Genomic DNA, 17,863 nt, shown 5'->3' on the forward strand with positions numbered 1-17,863 from the left:
GAAACAAGATGGCCGACGCGTCCGAGGCAGCCGGTGACATCATCCTAGGATCGATTCGTGTATTGATCGCAGTCCACGGTGGGGCAAACACACACACACACACACACACACACACACACACACACAGAGGGAAATTGGGATAATCTGAAACACTGGGATGAAGAGAGATTATCCGATGAGATCGATAGGATTGATCAGGAGCCCATCAATAATCGATAGGCTCACAATGATCAGCAGGCCAAAGTATCTCTGATGTCCTGGGACGTTCTGAGCCAATAATCCATCGTCGATAACAGATGATCAATTGCATCGCGCTCATCTAATCACCGCACGCTTTAAATTGGTCACAAAATCAATCCACTGATCGATCAATCAATCATTTGGACCGGTTTGTCAAATGGTTGAAAGCCACGTCATTAATACGTCGATTAGACTTAGGACTTTTGTTTCACAAGTGATCGATCAATTACAAAGAGTTAATCGATCGATCATTAATCGCCAGTCTGTCAAGGGTTTGATTTTGAGCAAACCTTCGGTCCGATCGATCAATCAATCACTTATTCAAATACATATTCGATTCGACGGATTCCAATGATGGACCGGCGTCTGATCAATGACTCAACGGATCGTTCGATCGGAGGAAAGTCCGTTCGGTCATCGATAACCTGTCCTGCGGAGCGAGGTTATCGATACCCGTCTGGAGGGAAGGATCGGTCTTCAACCAATCAGAGGGCGAGAGCTTCGGAGCGACGAGCCACCGACCGATCGATAACAAATCAATAATCCCATCGCACGTGCAGGATCTGACGGCGGTCGGACCGGAAGCGACCTCTGACCCCGCGCGGTCTTCCTCCGGGCGGCCGATCGATCACCGGCGGACCGAGAGCTCCGGGGCCCCGCCGCGCGTCCCCGGAAGTACCGGGAAAACCGGAAGCGCACCGGCTCCGCGTCGGGAAGCGCGCGCGCGCGACGTGCGACGTACTTATCAGGATGGCCACGAGCGGCACGCGTGCGCGCGGCCGCCGGTCCGCGTGCTCCGGGTCCGGGATCTCGAGCCCCATGTCCGGGGGCGGCTCTCATTGGCTGCTCCGCGGGTTCCGGTGCACGCGGTTCCGGTGCGGCCAAACAAAGACCGCCGGAGCGCGTGCTCCTCCTTCCGCTCCCGTCGCTCGTGCTCGAGTTCACACACTAACACACACACGTACGCACGCACACACGCACTCACACGCCGCCCGGTCGTGTCGGTCCCGGCGCTCCGCGGCCGCGCACTGATCGAGCCGGCGGGCGGCGGAGGCCACGCCCCCGGGCGGAGGCCACGCCCCTCGAGCCCGAGCCACGCCTCCGCTGGGTTCATTCACGTATGTGTGCGTGTGCGTGTGCGTGTACGCGGATGGAAAGAGCTTCGTCTGCGCCTTCACCGTCTGACACACGCACACGCGCACACACACACACACGCAGCCCCCCCATTTATATGATCGACTCAGGGGTTAATCAATAACCCCCCCTCTGCTGGGGTCATTAATAACCTTTGCATTTGTTCATTTGTATTTATTTGAAATGTTTCCTCCCAATCAATCCGATCGATGATCAGACGGATTGATCTCCAGCACCCATTGATCACGCTATCAAAGGAGTGTTTGCGCTTTGATTCTCTGTCCCTTTGAAGTCCCTTAACGATGTCCTTTGATGTTCCCTCCTCTCCTGGACCCATGGATTTTGCCCTCCATCCAGGAGAGACCAAGACTCATGGTCCAGGTAGGAGGTCCGGGTAGGAGGTCCTGGATTGAGGTCCAGGTAGGAGGTCCAGGCCTCAGTGGAGCATCCTGCTGCCCTCCAATGTTCCTCTCCAGCAGCTGCTGGTAGAACCCGTCTGTGCTGAATCTTCTCCTCAGGTTCCTCACAGCCTCTGAGGTCCACGGCCATCATGTTTCTTCAGAGGTGTTTCTGTCACGTGACCAGGGCTCGGGGGGGGGGGGGGGGGGGGGAGACTTCCTGGATGAGGTCACCTGACGGCTGGCGAGGAGGCCACCGCCCTCCAGGGCCGGTCATCCACAGAGGAGGAGGGCAGATGAGGGCAGATGAGGGCAGATGAGGGCAGATGAGGGCAGATGGGCCTACAGTGTGAAACCCGACCCTCCTGCTCCTCCAGACCTCTGGACAAATGGAGGTTGATTCTCTTCCTGTTGCAGCAACATCACTTCAAACATCTGCTGGGGGCAGTGGAGGGCAGTGGGGGGGCAGTGGGGGGCAGTGGAGGGCAGTGGGGGCACTTCCTGCTGGTCCCGTGTCGAGGTCGCACCTCACTTGGTGACAAGAAGATACTTTAAACCAGGCAAGGAACCTTCTGAGGAACCCACGTCTGGTTCCTCCAGGGTTCTGGTCCACTGACCAACCCCTGACACTTGATACTTATATGTGTGTGTGTGTGTGTGTGTGTGTGTGTGTGTGTGTGTGTGATAGTGAGTGCAATTGGGCGTGTGTGTGTGAGCGAGACTGTGTGATGACTGTCTGATAGTGATTGTGTGTGTGTGTGTGTGTGTGTGTGTGTGTGTGTGCTGTCATTTGATCTGGACCAAGGAGGTGCATAAATGTCTCCATTAAAGGTCAGAGAAGCTGTTGAGAAGAAGTAAAGGGAGGGAGGTTCTACCAGCCTGGACCATGTTCTGGAGGGTTCTCCTCCGTGGAACCACCTCAGAACCTGATGTTCTCCAGCAGAACCAGGTTACAGAACCAGAAGACGAGACCTCCAGAACAAGAGAGCGAGAGAACTGGAGAACAAGAGAACACGAGATGGAACTTCTTAAATATTTTAGACCCGATTCGGACCAATGAGAGCCTGAGGAGAGCCCACCAGTGTGTGTGTGTGTGTGTGTGTGTGTGTGTGTGTGTGTGTGTGCGCGCTTCATCACCTCATCACATGGCCATCCTCCAGGAAACGAGGCTAATGCTAATGTAAGCTAGTTTAAGCTAACCTTAGCTAACAGGAGGGTTAAAGGGTTTCATGCTGCTAACATTCACACAGCTGTGACCCCTGCATGCTGTCACAGCACCACCACACTTCCTCTTCTTCTTCTCCTCCTCCTCCTCTTCTTCTTCTCCTATTCTTCTCCTCCTATTCTTCTCCTCTTCTTCTTCCTCTCCTCCTCCTCTTCCTCTCCACGGTGGTTAATGTTCCCAATAAACGAGCAGTAATTTATGGGCGATCAGCTAAACCTCACAAAGCTTTTGTCTATTAATATGATCTCTTCCTCCTCCAGGAGAGACGAGGAGGAGGATGAGAAGGAGGAAGAGGATGATGAGGAGGAGGAGGAGGAGGAGGAGGTTCCTGCCGGCTGTTGTGCTTTTCATTTAGCAGAGAATTAACATTCTGCAAACCTTCTGTTTGTCAAAGGAACTCCTCCGTCCTCTCTCTCTCTCTCTCTCTCTCTCTCTCTCTCTCTCTCTCTCTCTCTCTCTCTCTCTCTCTCTTTCTCTTTCTCTCTTTCTCTCTCTCCTCCCTCCTTCCTCCAGGCCCTTCCCCCATCTGAAGCTCCTCCATCCTATGAGCCAGCGTCTGGAGGTCTGGAGCTGCTGGAGCATCTCCTCCGTCTCCCAGAGCCTCGGCCAGCCAGCGGGCTGCTAATGCTAATGCAGGGATGCTAACTGAGCTGCCTGCCTCTCAGTGACACACAGGCGACCGGGTCTGCTGCTAGCATTAGCATTAGCATTAGCGACGGGCCCGGTCCACGCCCGGATCAGAACCCAGAAGGTGTCCTATCTCCATGGAGAAGGAGGTGGAGTGATGTTCTGACCCAGGTGATCTCCTCCACCACCGGCTCTCAGAACCACTCGGAAGACAGGACCCGACCACCGGGTTCTTCTCCGACCACGCGGAGTTTGTCCTCCTGGTCCTGCAGGAGTTCTTCACCCCGGTGACCCAGAACATTGATCTCGGTCCGCCAACGGATCCGAACGTCACCCGCGGCTGGAGATACCAATGACCTGATGATCACCCTCTTGGTCCCTCTACCTTCTCCTCCTCCATCTTCATCTCCTCCTCCTCCTCCTGATGAAGAGCTCCGGAGGTGGAAGTGATTCATAATTTGCCCAAATTGCAGCCGCACTTTAGGAAATGTCTCGGCGTTAATGGAACGTCGTACGAGAACCATCAGAGGAACCCCGCGGAGCGGAACGCAGCGAGGAAAGGTTACAGAACACCTTCTGCTGAAGCAGAGTGCTGAAGATGGAAGGAAGCCGGAGGAGGGAGAGGTCCTCACGGAGAACCCACGGAGAACCGAGGCAGGAACGGTGGAACATGGAGGCTCCAGGTGGAGAGAAGCCGGCTGGCAAAGCTCCTTCATCCGGAGGCGACGGCCGGCTGACCTTCGTGAGGAGCAGCTTCCAGCTTCTGACTCCAAGGTCAGACCGAGCGGCTGAGATGATGAAGGTGAAGGTGGCCTTCAGAACCCCATCCGGTTTAAGGAACCTTCAGCGGAGACAAACCCCGCTCAGATATCAATCCGTTGTTGACGGTTCCACCGCGGTGATCTGGAGGACGCCGGAGAACCTGACGGGCCTTGAGGAACCAGGAACCAGGAAGCCGCTGGGAAACGTGACGGCGACCGTTTCGCAAATGAAGAGTAAACTCTGCGGCGAGGAACCTGAAGGCCACGGCGAGCAGAGCAACGTGGAGAACCTGAGGAACGAGGGGGGGCATGAAAGGAAGACGCCTCGCAGACGCCATAATGGTTATGACCGTGTAATAACACGTAATACAACCATATTTGTTCATTAGCTCCTCCGGAATCGGCCAATCGCGGAACGGCACCTCGGCCAATGGCCTTCCTCGGTGACTGATGTGGTTATTACCGGGTGTTACCGGTTATTATCCCCCCCGGGGTGATCATTCCTTTGTGTAATCAATGAAGAAGAAGGTCAAAGGTCGGATGGTCCACGAGGCGTCTCGCCCTCAGCCGGAATCCAACCGCCCTGTCGGCCGCCGCCTCCACGCCGCCGCCTCCACGCCGCCGCCTCCACGCCGCTCCGTAACATCGACCGTTCAGGAGGGAGCACTTTGGCGCAGCTTTAACCGTTAGAACCGTTACCTCGTCTTAAATGGGCCGTGAAGCGGCGCCGCGACTCGCCGGAGCCGCTGGCGGGGAAACATCTCTTTGTCGGCGTTTCAGATAAAAGGGGAAACAAGCGGCCATTTTAAATATTCAGCGCCGGAGGCCATGTTTTATTGATGGGGGGGAACAATGGGAGGCTCGTCCCTCAAGGCCATTCTCTCGCTACGCTAAGCTAAGGGCTAAGGTTAGCGCTCGGCGCGGCGGGCGAACGGGCGCCGGCGCTCGGGGACGGGAGACGCCCCGGATGAAGAGTAAACTGGGGGTTGGGTGAAGATGCACCTTCACTCTGATGGAGGAGAACATCAGGAGGAACCTTCTGCTTCCTGAGGAACCGCCCAGCAGGCTGGAGCACGTGGAGAACCAGGCCGGAGAACACGGTTATTCAACACAGAAAGCGCGTGGACGACCTTGAGGTCCGTCTTTCAATCACCGGCGCGGCAGCTTCCAGACCGACGGCCTTCGCCATGGCGATGGTCCGACCAATCGTCCGCTTCCTTTCCTCCCACCACGTTCCTCCGCTCCGGAACCGCCTCCTTCAGAGACGCCGGCGTTTAAATGTCACTCAAATACCAAGGAGGTCGACGGGAGCGATGAAAGATTGAGCGCACGGAGGCTCGGCGGCGGCGGCGGAGAGGCCGGCGCTGAGCAAACACAGCCTGCAGTCCTTTGTGAGGGATTAGTGAGCCCACATTGTGTTCGGCCACAGCCCTCCTCCCCCCCGCTGACAAAACAAGAGGGGGAGGGGCCGAGGGCGGGGGGGGATTAGTGACGGCGGTGTGGCTTGTCCTCGCCGTGGGGGGTGCACGGGGGGGTGCACGGGGGGGGGGGGGGGGGGGTGCACGGGGGGGTGCACGGGGAACAGTCAACAAAAGGGGCAGAACAACTAGCGGGAGCTGCATTAGCATTCAGCTGCTATTAGCCACGCTCAGCACCACACCTGGGCTTTTTACGCTATGTTTTGCTTTTTGAACCGGCCCGCTAAACTATTTTCATTCATTTTGAACTCCTTATTTTCTCCTTTTGTTTCATTTTCTATGGATGATTAAATTCGCAATAATGTCGGTACATTTACATGAAAGATGAAATGAAATTTCAAAATTTCAGTTGCCGTTTTCATTTTGTTCAATTTGCATGACACCGAGTTCACCCGCGCATAAAAATGAAACAAAAATGTGTCTCGCCGGCCCAAATAATTGCCCTCCGTGTGGCGCCTCGCGCCTGCAGCATCGAGCCGCCGTCTCCCAGACCCGTTAGCCACCGCTAGACCGTTAGCATCGGTCCCGCTCTTTGAATATTTGTGGGACAGTCCATTCGCCACTATTAGCAAATGTTAGCAAAGTTCAGCTGATTTGAGTTTAGCATCTGTGATGCTCATTTAGCCCGCCGTTGTTTCTTTGTAGCATTGCTTTACACAAATGCTACACGGTGGAGCCGCATTAGCAGTTTCAGCCCGACGTCATCGAGGCTAGCAAACGGCTACATATCCGATCGTGTTGCCATGACGCCCGCCTTTGGCGCCTGCTGTTAGCCGCCCATTAGCGCTCCCTCCCCGCCCGGCGCCATGCGCAGAGCGCTCGGGGACACAAGCGCTAATTTAGCGGCGGCTATAAAAACATGAGCTGCTGTGTTGATACAATTAGAACCAACAATGCTAGCATTGTCTTCATGCTGTCACCTCCGGGGTGTGTGTGAGTGTGTGAGTGAGTGTGTGTGTGTGTGTGTGTGTGCGTGTGTGTGTGTGTGTGTGTGTGTGTGTGAGTGAGTGTGTGTGTGAGTGCGTGTGTGTGTGTGTGTCTCATCAACACGAGATGTGTTTTTTTACAGGTGCCACCTGTGCAGTGGCGGCGGCAGGTGTTTGAAACGTGGTTGGTAAAACGCGAGCCTGCAGGAGGAGGTGGATCTTCAGGACCGGCTTTCAGAAGAAAAGTCCCGTCTCCTCGGAGGCAGAAGGTCTGTTTCCAGATTCTTCTATCCAGACTCGCTTCCTTGCAGCTTCTGCACACGAGCATTCAAACACAAACGGCCTCCTCACAGGTGGAACCGGGTTCCACCACGTTCCATCAGGTTCCATAACGCACGTTTTCCGTTTATCTGTAGAACGTCAACCGGACCAGACCTTCTGCACGAGACCATGTGAACAACAAGAAGAACTTCTGCACCTCCGTGTTTGTTACATCAGCGTACAATGGAACGTTCCACTAGAGATAGGTGATGCAAACACACACACACACACACACACACACACACACACACACACACCGAGGAGGCGGGACGAAGCTGTCGGAGCGACCGAGGGTTCTCCGTGCCGGGCGGGTCCGGACGGAGGTTCTGGGAGGTTCTGGAAGGTTCTGCCTCCACAGCCAGCAGACACAAACGAAAGGCCGAGACGACAAGGAGGAGCAGCCGAGCGAGAGAAGAACATCCATAATTCAAGGCTCTGACGAAGACAGAGCAGAAGAAGCTCGGGATGGAGGAACCACGGGACGGAAGGACAGCAGGACCTCACAAGGAGAAGGACGGTGGTTCTATCAGGCTGATGGTCCGTCAGAATGATGGTCTGTCAGTCTTCTCCTCCATCCATGGTTCCTTCTTATCAGAGGGTTTCCCTCAGAAAAATTCAAGAAAGAAAACTTTTTAGGAACTTTTTTCTGACATAAAAGGGGCTTCTCTGCAGTCAGTGACACACACACACACACACACACACACACACACACTAGCCTAATAGCAACGATGCTTGGGTATTGCTTATTGATCGGTGGTGGACCTGGAGGTGATGGATGTGCCTCAGAAGTGAAGATCCATGTGTTCACTCCCAAAACAGGGAGGCAAAGATTCTTTACCTCTTTTTAATCTTCTGGTCTTCACAACTTTCATGCAAGCTTTGAATTGAAGTCTGAGGATTTTACAGATTTGGAGAACCCGGAGAACCCGGAGAACCCGGAGAACCCGGAGAACCGTGTGTTTCAGAGCAGGTGGGGGTCTGCTCGGGTCATGGCAGTGGTTGCCGTGGACGACGGGCGGCTGGGAAAAGCCCTCAGAAGAATGTCAGAGCGAACATGAATGGGGGTGGGTGGTTGCCACGGAGACCACGGGAGAACGCCGCCTCGGCAACCGCGTGCGACACCAACAGTAGTACTAGTACTACCAGTACTACCAGTACTGAGACCGCTGCTAGTACTACCTGGAGTACTAGTCAAAGCGGCCAATCAGAGGCCTCGGCCTGTTTCTCCTCCTGCGCTCTGAAGAGCTGCTCCTCTTCTTCTTCTTCTTCTTCTTCTTCTTCTTCTTCTTCTTCTTCTTCTTCTTCTTCTTCTTCTTCTTCTTCTCCAGGTCTTTCCTCAGCAGCCTGAGGAGGTCTGGAAGTCGGGACGCCGCCTTGCTCAAGGGCACGTCGGCAGAGCGGGAAGAACACCTTCAACCTTCTGCCAGGAGAGACGTCCACCTGGTCTTCACAGACCAGCCTCAGACCTCCTCCTGGTTCTCATCCTGGTTCTCCTGCTCCTGAGTGATGGATGGGATGGAGCTCCAGAACGTCTTCTCAGCGACACTCATTTTTCACTGCGCCATCATCGACCATCACTCCTCTGCAGACACAACATCCGTCTGCTGGCGAGGAGGAGGAGGAGGAGGAGGAAGAAGATGAGGAGGAAGAAGAAGAAGAAGAGGAGGAGGAGGAAGAAGAAGAGGAGGAGGAAGAAGAAGAAGAGGAGGAGGAAGAAGAAGAGGAGGAGGAAGAAGAGGAGGAGGAGGAGGAGGAGGTCCATTCACTCATTCATTCAGCAGAAGAAGAAGCTTCTCATTTGAGAAGATGAATGTCAGCCATCAGTCAGACGGGGGTTAAAACCAAACCCCACTAATCCACTCCACCTCCCAGGTGCTCCTTACACACACACACACACACACACACACACACACACACACACACACACACACACACACACACACACACACACACACACACACACAAATCATCCACTTTGTTTGGGAGGATAATCCCATCTGAGTCTAAAGTTGTAGCTGGGAGTCAATTACCTGCTGTGTGTGTGTGCGTGTGTGTGTGTGTGTGTGTGTGTGCGTGTGTGTGTGTGTGTGCGTGTGTGTTTGTGTTTCCAGTCCTGTCCTGAAGAATCGGCGCCACAGAAGAACCACTGCAGTGATTGATGGAGCCCGAGGAACGGAGAACCCAGAGCGTGCAGAGCCAGAGGGGCGGGGCTTCACCTGGACATGTGACCTGTCAATCATCTGACCAATCAGATGCTCATTCACACTTGTAGAAGATTCAGACAATCCAGGCAGGAGAACATGGGGAGAACCTGGAGAGAACCCGGGGAGGGAGCTCAGTCCAGCGTCCTATCAGAAGCAGGAACCTTCTGATCCATGGAACCACATGACGTTCTTGAAGGAACCTCAAGGTCCAGCAGAGAAACAAAGCCTGGAAGGTTCTACCTCTGCTGTGACAGGGTCGATGGAGAACACAAACAAACAAAACAAGAAGTTACATAACCACACACACACACACACACACACACACACACACACCCTGCAGCTCCAGCCGTCCACTCGTCCTTGTCTGCTGTGATGGACGGACGCCTCCCATGGCTGCCAGGAAACACCTGCTGCTGCGTCCCTGAAGCCCCGCCCCCTCCGTGACCCCGCCCCCTCATCAGGAGCCCCGCCCCCTCACCAGGAGCTCCGCCCCCTCATCAGGAGCTCCGCCCCTCATCAGGAGCTCCGCCCCCTCCATGTACTCATTAACTGTCAGTCGCTCTGATTAAATAGCTCTGATTAACGTTCTGGAGGCTGATGACATCATGACATGGATCGTGATGTTTCCTCTCCGGTTCTCCAGCCCCTCCCAGCCGGGACGCAGGAGATGCTCATGTTCTTCTGATGGGTCCCGATGGGGTGGGTGGTTACCATGGCGACCGTGGTCAGCCCCTCCCCCAGCTTCTGGAGAAGATGCTCCACTGGGGGCTGGAGACCAAACACTTCCTGTCAGCTGACCCTCTGAGGTCACCTGGACACCAGAACGGCCACACGCTCTCCACGTTCTCCACGTTCTCCACGTTCTCCACGGCCCCAGAGCAGAACTCAGCAGGAACCTCTGATGGACCAACGTGGCCTCTGAAAGCACCAACGCTCTCAGAGCGCCAGGTTCTCGCCACGTCCTGCTGACGTTCCACTGACGTTCGCTGCCGACGCCATGTTTGTAGTTTGACCGCCGGGAACACCTGACCCCGCCCCCTTCGAACCTGACCCCGCCCCTTCACACCTGACCCCGCCCCTTCACACCCTGCAGGCCTGAGAAGGTTCTGGTTCTGAAGATCTGCAGCTCCATGGCCAGAGGAGCAGATCCACACATCCTGCAGGCTGCTGGTGACCGCCAACCAGAAGAGATGAAGAGTGACAGGAAGCAGCAGGTGACCAGCAGCGCACACACACACACACACACACACACACACACACACACACACACGAACACACACACACACACATGAACCTGTCCAGATAAATCACATCATCGTCAGTGATTCAATTCTCCAGCAAACAAAAGATGGCTGCTCGGCGGCGTCTCATTCACACGCCGCCACATCGGGGGGGCGTCTCTGATCACACACACACACACACACACACACACACACACACACACACACACCTGTCCATTCACGGGAAAAGCAATTGCTGTGTGAATTATCAGGCAGCCCCCCCCCCCCCCCCCCCCCCCCCCAGGTCTGTGCTCATTGTTGTAATGTTGTTGCCACGGCAACGTCACCTCCTTCTCAAAGGAACGACTCAAGATCTGCTTCCACCGCTTGGTTCCTGTGGAGACACCTGAGTGCAGCTGGAGGACCACGTCCACCTGACCAGCCGGGCCACAGCGGCACCAGGACCAGGGAACCCCCCTGAGAAGACCTGAAGGTCCTGAGGGTCCTGAAGGTCCTGAAGGTCCTCAAGGTCCTCAAGGTCCTGAGCCTCCATGATGTTCCTCAGACAGTGTCTGTCAGCCGAGGTTCACAGATCTCACAGTAAAAGCAGGAGTGACGTCCCGGCCGATGACCGATCGGTCAGCTGATCAATGACCGATCATCCAATCAAACCTCGGATCTTCACGACCAAACGGCCCCGTGGACGCTGACCAGCCTCTGGAGGTCCAGGACCAGAAGCTCCCAGACGCTCGTCTGTGGAGAACATCAATGATGGATGGAGAACGAGGACCTCCAGACTGAGACGGAACAAAGGAACCTCAGAACCCTGGATTTGTTCTCACACACAAACCCAGCAGACGACTCCTGTGTGTGTGTGTGTGTGTGTGTGTGTGTGTGTGTGTGCGCGTCCCAGCTCTCTGAGGTGACATTGATCCAATGGAATCTAATCCCACGTTGTGAAATGTAATCTAATCTAATCTAATCTGATGTCGTGTCGTCCAAATACTGGTTGGGATTTCAGTCTTATGAAAGACTTCCTGACGGCACCTCAGATGTTCTCCAGACGCCTGCTCCTCTGAGGAGCCCCAGCAGAGGTTCCTCACAGAACCTCCTCCTGGAGCAGGATCCGCCTTCACTGATCCATCTTCCATCCAGAGGAGAACCAGAAGGAACCCTGCAGCAGAAGCAGCTTCAACGCTGCCATGATGGAGGCAGGAGGAGGAACATCAAGAGGAACATGAGGAGGAACACAAGAAGGCCCACCTTAAGACAAAGGGACCTTAAAATGATTTCAAGTCTTCTTCAGATGATGGATTTGTTCTCAGCAGGGATGTTGGATGGATGAAGATGGATGGAGAAAACCAATAAAGGAGGAGATGATGGGCTGAGACAGGGATGATATGAAGATGAACCCGCAGTCATCATGGGAATAAACACACACACACACACACACACACACACACACACACACATGTCTATGTCATCCCTCCATCCCCCAGAAGTCTTGGATCAGCTGTGGTCTCTTTGTCCTTCAAACTAAACTCCTCCTTGTGGAGCTCCAGTCCATGTAGAAGAAGTTCTTGCTTGTCAGGGTTGTGTCACCCTGACTGATCCCATGCAGGGACTTTAGTGAGCAAAGCCTCCTGAGCTTCGCCGCCGCTGCCGCCGCCGCCGCCTGCATGATAAACGTCCTAATTAGCCGCTCGCCGTGGCGGCGCTCAGGGCCGGGAGGACGACGAGCGGCGCCGCCGTCCTGTCAGGACCGCTGACGGATGACGGGCGCCGGGACGCTTCCTGCTGGTGAACATCTGGACGGCCGGGAGGGCGGGGGACGGAGATCATTCCCTCCACGGGCTCACCGGGAATCGACGTGTTCTACGCCTGCTTCTGCTCCCCGCAGAACACGGAGAACACGGAGAACACGGAGTGCCTGGATGGTCCGGAGCCAGCTCATCTCTTTCCCCTGGAGGAGGAGCTCCTCACGCAGAGGAACCCTGAACCTCGACCCCTGAGGAACATCACGTGATCACCTTCGCCCCTTGGTCTTCAGAAAGCATACATGTCCTCTGGGGAAGGACACAGAGGAGCTGAAAATACCATCCATCCATCAGTCCTCCACCCTTCCACCTCTCCATTCTTCTTGTCTTGTGTTGTGTGGACGTCCTGGACCGAGGACAGACACACCAGAACCCACGGGGAACCGGAGAACCAGGGTGCCTCCAAGCACCGCGGAACCCCCCGAGAACCGGAGAACGTCAGCAGGTGCTTCCATAGGAAGTCATTTCAAAATAAAAGCAAACGAACGTCCTCTTCCCGTCTGGAGGTCACACAGAGCTCCTGAAGGTCCTGAAGGTCCTGAAGGTCCAGATGATCCTACGACAGGCGTCGGGGTAAGTCTCCCTCTGGAGACTCTGGAAGTCCAGAAGGTCTCCGGAACCGGAGATGGAGAAGACGGCGAGGAAAAGAATTTGTTTCTGGAATTGATGTTTCCATGGAAACAGATGAAACCCCCGCGTTCCAGGGTCAGGTTCTCCCTGGGAGCTGACACCTCCAATATCTGGAGTTCCGTTGCCAAGGAAACCAGTCAGAAGATCATCTGCAGACCCTCCCGAGGACTACCGGGGGGCAGACCCGGGTTCGAGATGTTCCTCGCTGACCTGGGCTTCCTGGATTACAATCTGGATTGATCTGATGATCTTCCAGATGAATCTAAACCCGACCTGAAGCAGGACGCTTCTCCGTTCCGTCTGCAGGGTTCCACGTTCCTACCAGAACCTCCAAACATCTGCCCGAGACGTTCCCTCAACGTCTGACCGACATCCACAAACGCTTTGTCCGGATTAGCGATGCCGGCGCTAATCCGGACAAAGACCCCAGCCGAGCAGGAAGTGAGCAGCACACACACACACACACACACACACACACACACACACAGGCAGGCACGCACGGACACACACGTGCATTCAGTGGAGCGCTAACGTGTGAAGCTAATGGGAGCGGACAGCGTCGTTAGCGTAGCCTCTTTGTCCGTGCCCACTCCCCCCCAGCGTCCCGCCGTCCTCGTCTGGAGACCAACTCATGGACGGATTAACGCCGGAGGACAATTGGAGAGCGACACCTGCCCGCCGGCAGCTGGCAGGGTGTGTGTGTGTGTGTGTGTGTGTGTGTGTGTGTGTGTGTGTGTGTGTGTTCCACTGATCAATGAGCCCTGAGGACATGGAACCGGATGTCCTTTGTGTCAGTGCTAATGCTAAAGCTAACAGACCTCCATCCTTGGAAAAGTTTTGCGATCCACAATCTGTAGATCCAAGACCGGGTCAGGTTCTCCACGTTCTCGGCTGGACGCCAACGTTCTACAGACCTCGGGGTTCTGCTGACCGCAGGTGACGCCCGCGCAACGAACCAATCACAATCCAGATCCTCACGATGCTCGCCGGCGGCCATGTTGGGTTGGTGTTAGCTTAACTGGACGAAACACAAGGTCCTCCATGTGAGGGTCCAGATGTGGAGGTCCAGTGGGGGTTCAGACAATGTCCTCCAGATGTCAAGGACGCAAAGGTCCAGTCGACGTCGAGCAAACTTCAGATGTGAGGATCCAGATGTGAAGGTCCAGATGTGAAGATCCAGATGTGAAGGTCCAGCACCAGGAGATGATTTCAAAAATTCACGAGGTCTCGAGCACGTGGAGGTGAGGTCTTCAGAAGGCCGGAGGAACCTCCTCGCTGGCCGACTAAACCTCCTTCATGTACTGACTTTGAGGACACTTCTCCTGGAGAAGGTCCACAGGCTCAGAGGTGAGGAGCTTAGAGAAGACACCAGGTGAAGGTCCTGAGCAGATGATGGTATTTGTTGGAGCTCAGTCAGGGAAACATCTCATTCATCTCTGCAGAGCTGAGGCCTTCAGGAGGAGTCTCCACCGGCCGGTGAAGGTTCTGCAGCAGGGATGTGTGTGTGTGTGTGTGTGTGTGTGTGTGTGTGTGTGTGTGTGTGTGTGTGTGTGTGTGTGTGTGTGTGTGTGTGTGTGTGCGCCACCATCAAACCTTCAACCGGAGATTCAAGTGCTTAAAAGCTCTTCACAACAGAGAGAAGAGGATCATCAGCCAATCAGACGACTGATTGAGGATGGAGGAGATGGCTAATAAAAGATGCTAACAGGTTAGCATGACATAAGGAGGGAGAAGCAACATGCCTGGCTGTGGGGGTGTTAGCCCGAGCGTTAGCGCAGCATTAGCTTAGCGGCAGAGCGAGGGGGAGAACCAAAGGTTCCACATCGTTCTGAGAGAGGAAGAGGAACCCCAGGAAAGATGAAGGTTCGGATCGATCCGACTCGCCAAAGAAAAAGTCCTGACAGGAAGTGACGCCAGCGAGCAACTTCCTGCGGCGCCGCAGAAGTTCTAGCTTAGCTTCTCCCCCCCGCCTGTAGGACGGATCCAGCCGCCGCCTGTTAGCCTCCTAGCGCTGACTCGACGCCCACGTTCCGGAGTCTTCCTCGGGCGGGATTAACCCGGATTACAGGCCAATAATCCCGTCTCACCGGCGGAGCCCGTCCTGTCTGCTACGCTAATCCCACCCGGCGCCACCTGCAGGTCACATGACCGCCACGCACCAGGACGGACGGCATCTGGCCTCCACCTGCAGGACGTCCTCAGCTTCCGTCAAATGCAATGACATAAAATGAGGTAAAATACATGAAATTAAATGCATACATTAAAAGTATCAAATAAAAAGAAATAAAAGCAGACAAATGAAAATAAAATAAAATATTTGAACAAAGTTCTGGTGATGTTCTAGTGAGGAGCAGAACAACATCCAGCAGCGCCTTTGTCTCTTTGGACCACATTCAGCTTCACTGTGTGTGTGTGTGTGTGTGTGTGTGTGTGTGTGTGTGTGTGTGTGTGTGTGTGTGTGTTCACAGCTGCAGCTCTTTGACACAAAGCCAAAAACAACCTAACAAACCAAAGCTTAGTTCTTCCTGTCAGAACCTGCAGCTCATGGTGGAACCTGCAGCTCATCATGGAGAACTCAGGATTCTGTGTGTGAGAGCCAGAGGTCTGATGTCTCCTTCTGAACCAGAACCTCCTCAAACCTCCTCACGGACTCACTTTCCTGGCCCGACTATATCAGTCTGTCAATAGTTAACTCGGAGTGACTGACGTGGTATCTGCTGGTCAGTGTACTAACTCACCCACTCACTTCTGACTCCCACACCTCCCGACTGACCCATCTACTCAGATACTGACTCATCTACTTCTGCTGACTCTGCTTATGTGTCCTCAGATACTGACTCATGTACTTCCTGGCCGACTTGTATGCTCGGAGAGGGACTGATTGTTTATGTCCTCAGATACCGACCCACAGACTTCCTGGCTGACTTGTATGCTCAGCGAGGGACTGGTTGTGTCCTCAGATACCGACCCACAGACTTCCTGGCTGACTTGTATGCTCAGAGAGGGACTGACTGTTTATGTCCTCAGATACCGACATAAATACTTCCTGGCTGACTTGTATGCTCAGACAGGGACTGGTTGTGTCCTCAGATACCGACTCGTGGAAAGACACCGACTCACTAGGTTACTTTCCCAATGGGTTCAGCGATGAACGACATACGGATCGGTTCGTGCACTACTTACTTCTAACCATTTCCTACCTGTTCATGACTAACTCTCCTACTAACTCTTTAACTGACTGACTAAGTGAGTCAGTTACTTACGAACCGACCTTTATGACGGAGCTGTGTATTAACGCTCCATTTTACCGAGTGATTCACCGTGACACAGACTTAGTTAACTCATAGGTGGATTTACCTAAATACCGACTAACTTGACCCGCGAGTCGACCCCACAGATTCGCCCGTTTACCGACTCACCGATTCCCTCGACCGACTCACTACTACCTTCTCCCGACTCCTCCGGCACTCCTGAGCCGGGAGCTAAAAACATGGCCGCCCCGGCGGGGACGGCGCGTCATTGCGGCGGAGAAGCTGCAGGTTCCACGGGTTCTAAGCGGGTCGAGGCGGACGGCGGAAGCTCTGGGGTCTCCGGCGGAGGGAACCCGGCGGCAGGTTGCGGACGCCTCCTCGCCGGAGAACATCTACGGGGACGGAGGGGCGAGCGGGGGGGCGGCGGGCGAGCGTCCAGTGTTTTCCGTCCCTTCATCCATCAGCGGCTGCTATTTTTAGCTTCCTGAAATGGAGTGCGGGAGGATTGAAAGGCTCGGTGGAGGAGCCGGAGAAGGACGGAGATGCTCCCTAATGGAGGCATGGAGGAGCGGGGGGGCTGGTCCTCATCCCTCAGGATGATGTTCCACACCTGACATGGAGGAAGATGATGGTGGCGACGCCACGCTTCACAATAAAAGCCTCTCCTTCACCTTTCTCACAAGAAGACCCTTTACGGAGGAACTTCCCAATAAAAGCTTCTCCTGGAGAAGCTTCCAGAAGAAGAGCTTCTCTTTGGGTCCTTTCACAATAAAAGTCTGACTAATAGCAGCCGGAGATGAATAAGTCAGGAGAACAAATGTTGTTGTGATAAAGTCAAAGTGAAGCAGTCGCGCTCGTCTTCGCCTGCGCTCTTATTTCGCTTGACAACACTTTGCTGACTTTCTGCCGAGACGCTGACATTTTAAAAGCCTCGCCGCCGTGTGTGTGTGTGTGCGTGCACGAACGCGCATGTGACACACACACACACACCTCTCAGCACTACCCATCAATTGTAGCATGTGTAGATATACATGATACCTGAGTGACTGAGTGTGTGTGTGTGTGTGTGTGTGTGTGTGTGTGCAGGACACCAAGTTAAAAGCCGTGACTTCTCTTGAAGACACAGCAGGAGAACAAAAGATGGCCGCCAGTCAGATCCGTCCCGGATAAAGAGAACCGGGTACAGAGTTTACACACACACACACACACACACACACACACACAGATGTGGTGAGAATCAGATTTTAGCGCCCCCTCCTGGTTGATGAGGGTAAAGGTGTTGTTTTAAATCGTAATAAAAGTGTATTACACGTTAGTACCTGTGTAATAACCAGACACTCTGAAGATGGCGGCACGTCACGCCTTTGCTGCTGCTCTAGAACCTCTCAGAACTGTGGAGCGTCACCTTCTCGCCCACCAGAGACTCTGAGGTCCGATACGGTCATATATGGAATGATACTGAGCGTGTTCGAGAACGATGGCGGTGGCGGCGGTGGACAAAAGCGCTCCCTTTTCGAGGTTGGTTACAGACGCCGGATAGAAGCGAGGAAGAGGAGCAACTCGGGTTCATTTCTGCTGATAATTAATTCCCTCTTTAATTAAATATGTTTCATCCAAAGGCCGTTAAAGTT

At 54.4% G+C, this 17,863-nt stretch overlaps 1 protein-coding gene across 2 annotated transcripts in view; it reads right to left on the reverse strand.

Moving 5' to 3' along the window:
- Positions 1–17,863, reverse strand: part of tmem132e (transmembrane protein 132E) — a 105,180-nt gene that overhangs the window by 40,046 nt on the left and 47,271 nt on the right. Inside the window, exon 1 of one of the 2 annotated variants that reach the window (XM_086142285.1) lies at positions 983–1,158. The exons of the other annotated variant lie outside the window; for it this stretch is intronic. Within the exon in view, the coding sequence (XP_085998411.1) occupies positions 983–1,061 (79 nt within the window). The 5' untranslated portion in view covers positions 1,062–1,158. Of the gene's footprint in view, positions 1–982; positions 1,159–17,863 lie in introns of those variants that run through there. 2 annotated transcript variants of the gene reach the window in all.

This window comes from Fistularia commersonii, chromosome 35, assembly GCF_037954325.1.
Source record: "Fistularia commersonii isolate RoL2024-O1a breed Wild chromosome 35, RoL_Fcom_v1.0, whole genome shotgun sequence".
In the NCBI taxonomy this organism is placed as follows: domain Eukaryota; kingdom Metazoa; phylum Chordata; class Actinopteri; order Syngnathiformes; family Fistulariidae; genus Fistularia; species Fistularia commersonii.